Source organism: Canis lupus, chromosome 37, assembly GCF_048164855.1.
Source record: "Canis lupus baileyi chromosome 37, mCanLup2.hap1, whole genome shotgun sequence".
Classification (NCBI taxonomy): domain Eukaryota; kingdom Metazoa; phylum Chordata; class Mammalia; order Carnivora; family Canidae; genus Canis; species Canis lupus.
The window spans coordinates 22,259,610-22,271,875 of record NC_132874.1 but is presented as its reverse complement, the minus strand read 5'-3'; the positions used below and the strand labels follow the sequence as shown (position 1 = coordinate 22,271,875).

The window sequence follows — 12,266 nt, the reverse complement described above, 5'->3', positions numbered from 1 at the left end:
TGAATATTTCATATGAAAATAGGTCAAAAGCCAATAAGTGAATGCTGGTTCAGCTTGGACAATAGAATTCTGCGTGGTTTTGTTTTGCTTTTTATATGTTGCAGATTTTCATGAATGCATCAGAACTCTGTTTCCGAAACAACAACAACAACAAAAAAAACTAAATCTCGTGGAACTAAAGCAAAAACCTTTTGTCCCGTAATAGAAAATTCAGCCTCCAGGGTCTTCCCAGCTATGGATTCGGGGTCCAGATCTAAACTGCATAAAGAACCTGAGTTTCGGGATCCCTGGGTGGCGCAGCGGTTTGGCGCCTGCCTTTGGCCCAGGGCGCGATCCTGGAGACCCGGGATCGAATCCCACATCGGGCTCCTGGTGCATGGAGCCTGCTTCTCCCTCTGCCTATGTCTCTGCCTCTCTCTCTCTCTCTGTGACTATCATAAATAAATTAAAAAAAAATTAAAATTAAAAAAAAAAAAAAAAAGAACCTGAGTTTCATCTAAAAGGCGATCTACATTCTTCTGACCCCTGAGAACTCTCCATGGATTTCACAATACTCTTGTCTGCAAAAACTTCGTTAAAATTAGCCAATTAAGAGCTTATTGGATTGAGACCCGGTAGCTTCCATGGCCCAGATGTAACTGTCTTTTCCACCGGAGGAACGTAATTCAAAAGCACTTTCCAACTGTCCCTGGAGTGTGGATCTTGCACGGAAGTAGTAACACTTAAAAGGAAGTAAAGATGAAAGAAGGAAGGAGGGAAAGAGGGAAAGAAAAAGAAAGAGGAAAGAAAAGAGAAAAAGGAAAGAGAGGAAAGAAGAGAAAGAGAAGGAAGGAGAGGAAAGAAGAGAGAGTGGAAAGAAAAGAAAAAGAAAGAAGGAAAGAGAAGAGAAAGAAAGGAGAGAATAAAGAGGAGGAAAAGAGGAAAGGAAGACGAGAGGAAGAGAGAAGAGAGGAAGAGGACAGAAGTGGAGAGGAAGAGGAAGATAAAAGAAGAGAGAAAGAGCAGAGGAAGAGGAAAGGAGAGGAAGAGGAGAAGGAAGAGATAAGGAAGAGAGGAAGAGCAGAGGAAGAGGAGAGGAAGTGGAGAGGAAGAGGAAGATAAGAGGAGAGGAAGAGCAGAGGAAGAGGAAAGGAAGAAGAGGAGAGGAGGAGGAGGAAGAAGGGATGAGGAAGAGGAGAGGAAGAGGGAGAGCAGGGGAAGAGAAGAGGGAGAGGAGAGGAAGAGGACAGAAGTGGAGAGGAAGAGGAGAGGAGAAGGAAGAGATGAGGAAGAGAGGAAGAGTAAAGGGAGAGGAAGTGGAGAGGAAGAGCAGAGGAAGAGGAAAGGAAGAAGAGGAGAGAAGGAGGAAGAGGAGAGGAAGAGGGAGACGAGAGGAGGTCGAAGACGCCCGCCGCCCCCGCCGCCCGCCTTCGGGCCCGGACCGGCCGCGGTGTCCCGGCGGCGGGGCTGCAGGCGCCGCGGTCCCAGGCTCTCCGCCGCGGGCGCGTCCGCGTCTTCTGGCTCCGGCCTCGGGCGGCCACGAGGACCAGCCGCCGCCCACCCCCCCGGCCCCGGCCCCGGCCCCGACCGCGGCCCTACTCGCTCGCGGGGGCCGGCGCCGCGCCCGGAGAACCGCTGGGCTGGGAAGGCGGCCGGAGCCGCGAGGCTGGCGGGGCGGAGAACAGCGGCTCCGAGCCGGGCTGCGCCGCCACAGGGCGGGGACAGCGGGGAGCCTGGGGCACGCCCACCCCTTCCACGCACGCACGCACGCACGCACGGACGCACGCACGCAGGCACACGCCGCCCTGGGCGCGCGGGCGGACGGCGGTGCGGTGGGCCGGGACGCGCATGCTCGCGGGGGCCGAGCCTCCGGGGCCTTCCGGCGGGGAGTGCGGGGGCGCCTGGCGGGCCCGGCCGGGCTCGGGTGCGGAGAGCTACGAGGCCGAACTGGGGCTTCCGTGGGTCCCGGAGTGAACGTCCGCCGGACTATCCGGCGGTCAGCGGTGCTTGCCCTCGTTCAACGCCGCCCAAACCAAACCCCGCTCTTGCAAAAAAAAAAAAAAAAAAGAAAAAACTACCGACAGTTTTGGGTGAATCCCCGACAGGTCCGCCTGGCGCGGCCGGTGGGGCGGGAACCGTGCAAGGGACACCAACTGGTCGGAAACGCGTAAAGGATTCAGCTAAATTGTTCAGAATCGGGCCCCGCCCCCCCTCCACCGGGTGGCTCAGTGGTTAGCGCCAGCCTTGGGCCCAGGCGTGACCCCGGGGTCCTGGGATCCCTGCAGGGAGCCTGCTTCTCCCTCTGCCTGTGTCTCTGTCTCTCTGTGTCGCTGATGAATAAACAAAAATCTTTAATTTTTTTTTTTTTTTTTTTTTTTTTTTTTTTTTTTTTTTTTTTTTTTAGAATCCTAGAGCAGAGGGGACAAAGGAGGTAACACTATGGTAGAGGAAGCTGAGACTTGCCTGTAAGCTCTCCAGTCCTCAGTGGTAAGGAAGAGACTACAGCCTTTGGACCCGGGAAACCAAGATGCGTGTGGATGCCCATCCGGAGCTCTTTCCAGGATCTTGGACTCAAAACCCGTTTAAGCATCCACGAGCTGTGCAGGGGGCTGCTCTGTAAGTAGAGTCTAGACAAACGACGATCCTGGGGGAAGCAGCAGGGTGGGAACGCGCGCAGGCGTGGGGGTTAGGTTTCCTCCCGTACCCGGGCTTGGCACGTCCGTCGGAACTGAGTCCTCCTAAGTATGTTACCTTTTACCTGCTGTTGCCAGGTGTGCCAGACTTCCTTCGCCTTAACGGATATTCTTCTTTATATCCAAGAGGAGATCTCTTGCAGGTTTGCTCTTATTTCCAAGACTTTATATCCAAGAGGAGATCTCTTGCAGTTTTGCTCTTATTTCCAAGAATAAATGCTACGGGTTTGCACATACCTACACTATGTCTGTGTTTGTCCATTTTATTTTATTTTTTTATTTTATTTACTCATGAGAGACACAAAGAGAGAGAGAGAGGCAGAGGGAGAAGCAGGGGAGCCTGACATGGGACTCGATCCTGGGACACTGGGGTCACGCCGTGAGCTGAAGGCAGACACTCAACCAATGAGCCACCTGGGCGCTCCAGTGTTTGTCCATTTTAATCTTAAAATTTATTTTTAAATAATGTTATTTTTTTTAAGATTTTATTTATTTATTCATGAGACGGAGAGAGAGAGGCAGAGACACAGGGAGAGGGAGAAGCAGGCTCCATGCAGGGAGCCTGACATGGGACTCGATCCTGGGACCCTGGGGTCACGCCCTGAGCTAAAGGCAGACGCTCAACCAATGAGCCACCCGGGCGCTCCGGTGTTTGTCCATTTTAATCTTAAAGTTTATTTTTAAGTAATTTGTTTTTTTTCTAAGGTTTTATTTATTCATTCATGAGACAGAGAGAGAGAGGCAGAGACACAGGCAGAGGGAGAAGCAGGCTCCATGCAGGGAACCCGATGAGGGACTCAATCCCGGGACCCCGGGGTCACGCCCTGGGCGGAAGGCAGGTGGTCAACCGCTGAGCCACCCAGGGATCCCCCTAAATAATTTGTTATTTTAATGACACTTTAGCCAGTCTGGATGCAATGACACATGGTCTTGCCTTCTTGGTGGGTGGGGCAGAGAATATAATAAACCATAAATATGACTCAATTCATACTATTTTTGAAAAGATACATAGGGATGAAAATCCCAAGGCAGAAAACAATCAGAACTCTGAAGTCCCAACCAATACACCATTAGTTTTTGTTTTTTTTTTTTTAAGATTTTATTTGTTTATTCATGAGAGTCACACAGAGAGAGAGGCAGAGACCCAGGCAGAGGGAGAAGCAGGCTCCATGCAGGGAGCCCGACGCAGGACTCAATCCTGTGTCTCCAGGATCAGGCCCTGAGCCAAAGGCAGGTGCCCAACTGCCGAGCCACCCAGGCGTCCCACACCATTAGCTCTTAAACAGAGACATGGTTGAAGATATAAGCCTTCCTTAACATATTTCTGAAAACTTTATCCCATGAGAAAAGTCTTCCAGTTTATTATATCTGAATCTCATTGTTAAGAAGAAAGAAAAAGCCTTCACCAAGAAAACAATATAATTAAGGACCGCATGAAGAAGTGCTGCAGCGGAGTTGGGAAGGAGAGGGAATCTACAAAAATCCGTAATTATCCAAGGATTAGTGCTCTGTATTAACAGAGTCCACGAAGGAAAAGTGCTTCACATTGTAAACGTTTAGGATAAAGCCAATGGCAGACTCATTCTGTAAGAATATTTGCAAATCTTTGCCTCGGAAAGCCAAGATGCATGTATAACAAGCCCAGATATTCTGAGGTCAGATTTTTTTTCCCCTGCTATCAGATCTTTCTTTCTTTCTCTCTCCTTTTTCTTTTCTTTTCTTTTCTTTTCTTTTCTTTTTTCTTTCTTTTCTTTTTTCTTTCTCTTTTCTTTCTCTCTTCTTTCTTTTTTTCTCTTTTCTTTCTTCTTTCTTTTCTTTCTCTCTTCTTTCTTTTCTTTCTTTCTTTTATTGGAGTTCAGTTTGCCAACATATAGCATAATACCCAGTGCTCATCCCATCAAGTGCCCCCCCCAGTTGATGTCAGATTTCTATGGTTAAACCAAACTCAACTGATTTCTGGAAGGAAAACGATCGTCACCCTGATTTCGGGTTCCACAGAATAAAGAAAGGTATTTTTGAGAGAAAGAAAACGAATATAGAAACCTGCGTGGTGGTAAAAGTCAAAAACTTTTCTCAGAAAAATATTTGGCCCCATTACCGTAGAATTCATTATTATAGAAAAAGAAAATCACGTAGTGTTTGGGACGAAACATATCACCGAACCAGCAAACCTAACGACTCCTGAATCGGTTACCTTTAAATTAAGCAAAGGCTGAAAGGAAATAGAAAAGTTTCAAATAAATGTATCCATCATAATCCCAGTCTAAAAAAACATTTGCGTCGTAGACTCAGTCCTAACTTCGCAGTATTCTCAAAACGTCTCGCCGCAGGCTTTTCCTTGATGCCCCTTCATTAAAAAGGATTTTTCTTTCTCCTTTTTCCTGCCACCAGCCGGTAAAAAGGCATTTACGAAGCGTCCCACGCGCTGCGTGCCAGGAGCGAGATCACCCCGTTTGCCCTGGTTTGAGAATTCGCTCAACTTGGCCGCACGACGAAGGCCGTTCTCGGAGCCCCGAGCCCGCCCCTCCCGCCGCCCCTCCCGCCGCCCCTCCCGGCGCCGACACCGGGCCGCGGGGGAGACCTGGGGCACTCGCCCCTAAACCCTTAGCAGGTGCCGCGGGGCCCTCCGCGCGCAGCCACGCCCCTCGCCCGCGCCACGCCCCCTCGCCCCAGGCCCCGCCCCGGAAGTTGCGTCACGGCGCTCGTGCGCCCTGTCCCCGGATGCACTTCTCCATCCGGATTCTTAGAGCGGACTCCGAGCTCCACGGTCCCCTCCGCGGTTAGCACATGCGCGACGGCGCCGCTCCCTCTTCCTCCACCTCCGCCAGCCTCCGCCGCCCGGGAAGCCGCCGCCGCCGCCGCCGAGGAGTCAGGAAGTTCAAGATGGCCGCCGCGGAGACCCTGTCGCTGCGGGAACAGCCAGAGTAAGTAGTCTGCGGGCGCGCGGGGCGGCAGGCCGGGGCCGCCGGGCGGGAAGCGGCGCGGACCTGCGCGGGCGGGCGGGAAAGTTGAGGCCTCGCGGCGAGAAGCAAAGTTTGCGTTTCCCCGCGCGGTACGCGGTGGGGCGGGCGGGCCCCGGAGGCCGCGGCTGTTGGCTCGGAGGCGGCCGCGGCCTGCCGCGCGTCGTTGCCCCGGGAGGCGTACGCGCGAGCGGCCTCTACAGGTCCCGGGCGCCAGGCGGCTGCCGCCACTGTGCGGTCGCGCCTTCGTGCCCCCCCCTCCCCCCCGGGGCCGAGCGGAGCTCCCGGGCTGCAGGCGGCGGCGGCTGCAGAGAGCGAGCCCCGAGGCTGTGCGCGCGGGGCCCTGTGCTCGTCCTGGCTGCAGGGAGGAGAAGGGCAGCTGGGGAGCCGGGGCCAGCCTTGCCCCGTGGGGCTTCCGTCCCCCCTCCGCCCCTTGGCAGCCGACGGGCCAACTTGCAAACTTGAGGCGGACCGGGATCAAGTTCTTGGTTTTTGAGGCCTGACGTTTTTTGGCCTCGGGTTGCAGGGCTTCTTTGGGAGCCCGAGGGGAACAGGTCCCAGCTGCTTCCAAGCCGCCAGCGCTCTAGGTCTGTGATCAAAGCTAACGCGAGAATCTTTGCGGGCCAAGTTGAGCCCGTCACTCGCATAATGCCGCAGAGTCTTAATTCTTTGCTCGAGAGCAGTTATTCTACGTTCCGGTTCGGGTTGGAAGGCTCACGCAAGAACCCCCGGAAGAGAGAGTGGATTCCAAGACCGTTCACGCCGCGACTGTTTTTGTGCATTAATTAGCATTACCTGTTTGTCTTTTAAATTCGTTTTAGGATAAGAGGTGGCTATGGTCTCCCAGCAACTAGGGGACGGAGAGGAGAAATTGTTGCCACGGGCTCCCCGGCATTTCACTGCTGTGCATTCAGTTCTGGACTCCTTAATCGTTTGCTTTACTCAGAGAATCACGCTGAGTCTTTTCATTAATGGTTTTTGGAGGCGGCCCTGTTTCTTCCCAACTTGACTTAGAAGAGAGCAGACGGATTGTGAAGTTTCTACTAGACTTCACCTCTTTTTGTTTCTCATCGAGTTGACAGAGTGGCACGGCTTCTGTGCCTCTGCCAGTGCGGTACAAATGTCGTGCAGCTGTTATTTCTAGCAGTCTCTTCAAAGTTCTGTAGCCTCGTGTCCGTTTATTTGATTTCAGGTACAGTTTAGATTCATTTTTCAGGAGCGCTTTTGTCGTTTTACATGCATATTCAAATACGAGACTTCATAACGAACACTTACTTAGCTTTTTAATGGCTTTTACTTTTGTCCATCCTCTTAACTCAGCCTCTTGATGGTTTTAAACATTTAAATTTTTATCTGCATTTGCTTATTTGCACTTAGCAAGTACCAGGTACTGTTCAGAGCACTGAGCAAATATCTTATCCTTATAACGACCCTCTGGAGGTAGATACTGTTATTTCCTGTATTTTACAAATGATTAAACTGAAGCATAGAGAAATTAAGTTAACTTGCCCAAGGTCACGCTAAGTGGCAGGCCCAGGATTTAAACCCAGGTAGTCTTAATACAGGAGCCTTGCTCCTAACTATGGTACTGTGTAAGTCACCCACTGTACATTGTGGCTCCCTTTTTTTTTTTATCTATGATAGTCACACAGAGAGAGAGAGGCAGAGACACAGGCAGAGGGAGAAGCAGGCTCCATGCACCGGGAGCCCCGACGTGGGACTCGATCCCGGGTCTCCAGGATCGCGCCCTGGGCCAAAGGCAGGTGCCAGACCGCTGCGCCACCCAGGGATCCCCCATTGTGGCTCCTTTTAAACATAGCCTTTATGGTTTGAAATCCTTTTTATTGACTTACAGTGTTCCAGAAAGGTCCATCTTTTTGATGTGACAGTTCTAATTCTTTGAAGCTTAATTTTCCACACCCGATTTGGAAAAGGAGGGGTGGAGGAGTTCATTTTAAGACTGGATCCTTCAGATCCATTCTTATTTTTACATCTACATTAATTCTGCATTAAAGTAGTTGAAGTTGTCAGAGAAACGAGTTTAATTACTTTCTTTGTAAAGAAGTAATGGCATTCACTTTGCTCACCATTCTCTGTTTCCAAAGCATAAATTGAATGCCTCCCAAATAAGATGTCATTAAGAGTATCTTTTTTTAAAAAAATTCAAAGAGAAGTTAAAATAACGTTAGTGGTTGGTAATTAGTCTTTAAAGTTGTTTCATTGTGCCAGATGCCCAGAGACCATTGAAGGATGACTGTTACATTTAACAAAATAAGTGATAGAAATAGTGTTAACACTTACATATAGTCTTCACTTCAGATCAGCTTCGTTTCCAAATAATGTGATTTGAAGGATACTGCTCAATTCTCAGTAAGTCCTGTTTTATAACAAACCTGTTGTAGACCACGTTAGTTTAAACGTAGACCTGCTGAATGTGTAAATTGCAAGTGTTAAACTGCAAAATGTAACTGCTAAAATGTAAGTTTACGTATATGGAACTTAAATACCTGTATTTATTATAAATAGGAGCTATGCAAGAAGACTATCAAGTTTCTTAATAAGGGTACCTCTTCCTAAAATTTTAGAAGAAAGTTGTTGATGAACCTAAATTAGCTGCCTTAGCACAAGCTTGTTATATGCCTTTGACTCATTGAGTTCAGGTTTTCCTGATTGCTGACTTCAATTGGTATTTCCTATGGAATTTGCATTGAGGCGGGTGAGCTAACACTAGTGTAAAAGAAGTCTAAAATTATTAAGATTAAACTAATAGGCCCTAAGTCCTTACAGTGTCTACATCAGTAATGTAGTCCTTATTTCTTCGATTAAGTTACATTAGAAACTAGAGATGCTCATGGAAATAACTCTTGAGTGGCACTGGGCACCATGATGTAGCTTTGGATTCTCAGAAGTTTTAGAAGCTAGATTTGCTTCTGAAGAAAATTACTTCTGTTGGTAAACTCTTAAGGATTTTGATTTGCAACGCCTTAAAGACTTGTAAATTGTAGGAAGCATTAGAAAGGATTCAAAGAATAGACTTTTCTTGGGGAGGGAGATAGTTAAATCATTTGGGGATGTTGCATTCACCAGATACTTATATTCAGTGTGAGGCATTGGAGATATAACTGAGCAAAAGCAAAATATTTCCTGACAAGAGATGAGTGTAGGATAGCCAGTATAAGCCCAGCCGTATAGTCTAATGAATACAATTTTTATGTGTTAGCCAGTACAAATCATTTCATTGACATAACAGATTGCTTACTGAGTACCTGCTTACTATAGGTTAGATAGTTTACTAGACCTTAGGGATTGAGCAGTGAACTAAATAGATTAAGATTCGTCTCTAGTAGGGCGTATGTTACAGGGAGAGACAAGAATTAGGTGGTGGCAGTTACTTCAGAGGAAAAAATAAGCAGAGAAAGGGGATACGTGTGTGGTAGGGTGAGGATTATTATTAAAAGGAATCGGTGGGGAAAAAATTGAGAAAGTAATTTGAGCACAGACCTGAGGCTAGGCAAAGGAACAGCAATGCGTATGTGTGGGGAAAGCATTGCAGGTGGAGAAACAGCAAGTATGAGTTATCAAGGCCCTGCGGTAGGAATTTACCTATTGTTAGGGAAAGTGGTGTGGCTGAAGCACAGTGAGTGTGGGAGGAAAGTAGTAGGGGAGGTTGGGCAGATAGTGTGGGGCCTTGTGAACAATTTGGTTTTTACTCTGAATATGATAGGAAGTAATAATCAAGTTTCACACAGAGTAATGAGATGGTCTGACATTTAAAAGTATCTTCCAAGTAATGGAATACTAGCCTTCTCAGTAACTTGATGTGTGTTTGACCAAAGGCAAGAAGACCCTTAAAACTTCCTTGAAACTTCGTCTTCTCTATCCTATATACGGTGTTTCTTTAATACTTTGGTAGCATTTTATACATGAACTTACCGCTACAACAAGCCTCTGATTTATCAATACTATTATTTCCCTAATATGTACAGTTGAGAAAACTGAGGCCCGGAGGAGTAACTTGCCTAAACTGACGCTAGGTGTGTTATGTTGGAAACAGCATTTGAACAATGTAGCTTGACTTAATCCTTGCTCTTTGACCATATTGCTTAAAGTAACGTTCTAGTATCCGCCCTGACAGCTCCATGGTGTCATGGCAAGTAAATTTACTTATCCAGTCTCTGAGGAAGAATAATCTCTTACTTTGGGGGCGCTTAGTTTCTGCTTGGCACTGTTATGAGCCTTAATGACGCGTTAACCCATGCAGTCCTCACAGCTTGCTTTGAAGTTGGTGCTGTTTTCTCCATTTTGTAGATGAAGTGCCTGCAGACCAGACAGATCTTAAAATTTGCCTAAGGCCACATAAGTAGTAGGTATTGGACCCAGGATTTGAATCCATGCAGTCTGGCTCTGGAGACTGGTTCCTGAAGACACATTAGAGGATCTTTAGGTAGTTTAACCTTTAGCTTATTGACTAGAATTGTGTACTTTGGCCACTGAGGTTTTATATACCTGAAAATCATTTTCAGCCTTTAAACAGGTTCTCCATATATCGAATTAGCTTCATTTAGTTTTTCTCATACTTTTCCCCCGTAAGTTAAGTTTCAGGAAAAAAGATACATACCACCACTTTTTTAGGTCGTGCGATGGGAGATGATGCCAAGGGAAGGGATGTGGTTACCTATATGACGATATAACTGTATAAAGAACTGTATAAAGAACTGAAAATGTTTTGTATCAGGACCCCTGGATGGTTCATTCAGTTAAACGTCTGACTCTTAGTTTTAGCTCAGGTCGGGATCTCAGGGTCCTGGAATGAGCCCCATTTTGGTCTCCGTGTTACGCACAGCTGCTTAAGGATCCTCTCTCTCCCCCCTTCTGCCCTTTCCCCTGCTCGTGTTCTCCCTCTCTCTCAAATAAAATTTTTTTTAAAAAGGTCTTTGTATCTTCTTAAATCTGTGATTTCACCTTCTCCCCTCAATAATAGAACCATATTGAGGTTTTTTTTTTTTTTTCACATAAAGATACCACACTTTTTCTAGCTCTTTGAGAAAATTTGATGATCCAGATTATTGGATTATTGGATACAAAGAAGACAAAGATTATTGTCTTCTTTGTATCCCATTAGAGAGAAGTCGGTCCAAGCCAAAATCTCTGAACCAGAAGATACAGCCTTCTCTGCAGCTTTCTTAAGTACTTCTTTCTCACAGTCCACAGTACCAAAGCTCTTGCCTTGTGGTAGTAGTTGTGTGTTCTTCATGTTCTCCACACCCCTCATTGTTGTCAACTAACAACTTTGCAAGTGTACCTCGGGTGTGTCACCCCTCTCTTCCAGTTCCTGCCTAATGGCAGTATCCTTATAGACCACCTATCCAGCAACCTAATCCTGGGCCTCTGATCCCAGTGAGCCTCAAAGTCTGTCTCAACTACTGACTTCCAGAATCTTGTTTAATATCTTTTTATCTCCTGGATTAGGTCTATTTGAGATCGTAACCATTAGACCAGTTTCTTCAGAAGTTTAATCCCTGGCAACACCGATCTGCTTATAGTGTGCTATTTATAACTGTGCCTTTGTCACCTTTATTTCCTAGGTAAAGTATTCTTTTCCCTTCGGGTTAATTTCTTACTCATTCTCTAGGACAGTATTAGTCTTTATAATCTACATACCTTCTCAATAAACATTCCTTCTCTCCTTTCAGAGTCCCTTCCTAACAAATAGCTTGGGTTTTTCTTTGATCTCCTTGACCATTTTCTGAATGATTCTAGGTGATCTTCAGTGTTCCGTAATGCCCTTATTTGGGTCTTTATCATTGCATTCTTCCAGTGTTTCATGTGACTTTCTTTTCCACTGGACTGTAATTTCCTTGAAGGTGGTAGATACTGGTCTTGTACATCTTTGTTTTCCTGCTACCTTTCTTAATGCCTTAAGTGGTATAGTGATTATATATTTCATATATATATATATACACACACACACACATATATGTATATGTATATATATATTAGAAGAAATTGATTCTGGGGCCCTTGTGTGGCTCTTGTCAGTTAAGCATCTGACACTTGATTTCAGCTCAGGTTATGATCTCAGGATCAAGAGATTGAGCCCTGCATCCGGCTCCATGCTGAGTGTGGAACCTACTTAAGATTTTTCTCTCTCCCTCTCCTTCTGCTCCTCCTCACCCACCTCTACCCTGCTTACTCTTGGGGGGAAAAAATGAATTCCTTAATTCTTAAAATAAGAACAAATAATAAATTTACTAAAAGTACAGGAGTACATAATTTGAAGGACATTGACAAAATAATCCATATCTTCCTCCAATAATAGTGTGATAGTCTGCATCCAGATGATTTAAAATCTGTGGAGTTAGTCCCATATTCTGGAATGTGATGATTTAGTATGGAGTGATTTTAAAGGAGAGGGTTAAATAATGCTGTTGTAGCCTTTAACCTGGGATTAATAAACAGTAAGGATTTAGCCAAATAATTTAGAATCATAAACTATTTCAGCATAGCCCAAACATTTAAGCAAAAGCTACCCCTCTGATGTAATTACTTTTATTATTATTATTTACATGGTACCTATCAATATGAGCATATTTTGGGAAACTAATCTTTCATTTGAAATTTAAAGAGATTAGCA

At 46.4% G+C, this 12,266-nt stretch overlaps 1 protein-coding gene and 1 long non-coding RNA gene across 19 annotated transcripts in view; one reads left to right on the top strand and one right to left on the bottom strand.

The window, feature by feature from the left end:
- Positions 1-1,572, bottom strand: part of LOC140626462 (uncharacterized) — a 159,655-nt gene extending 158,083 nt beyond the window's left edge. For all 3 annotated transcript variants that reach the window (XR_012025632.1, XR_012025633.1, XR_012025631.1), the window contains exon 1: positions 1,422-1,572. This is a non-coding gene — a long non-coding RNA (uncharacterized lncRNA). The remainder of the gene's footprint in view (positions 1-1,421) is intronic.
- A 257-nt stretch (positions 1,573-1,829) lies between these two features.
- The window catches only part of PRP4K (pre-mRNA processing factor kinase PRP4K), a 40,500-nt gene continuing 30,063 nt past the window's right edge, over positions 1,830-12,266 (top strand). For 13 of the 16 annotated variants that reach the window (XR_012025618.1, XR_012025617.1, XR_012025615.1 and 10 more), the window contains exons 1-3: positions 1,832-1,975; positions 2,384-2,595; positions 5,064-5,596. Coding sequence is in view for 2 of the 16 variants with exons in the window: in XM_072814251.1 (XP_072670352.1) it covers positions 5,460-5,596 (137 nt within the window). In the remaining 14 variants the exon portion in view is untranslated. Of the gene's footprint in view, positions 1,976-2,383; positions 2,596-5,063; positions 5,597-12,266 lie in introns of all 16 variants that reach the window. The other 3 variants (XR_012025620.1, XM_072814252.1, XR_012025621.1) reach the window with 2 other exon arrangements.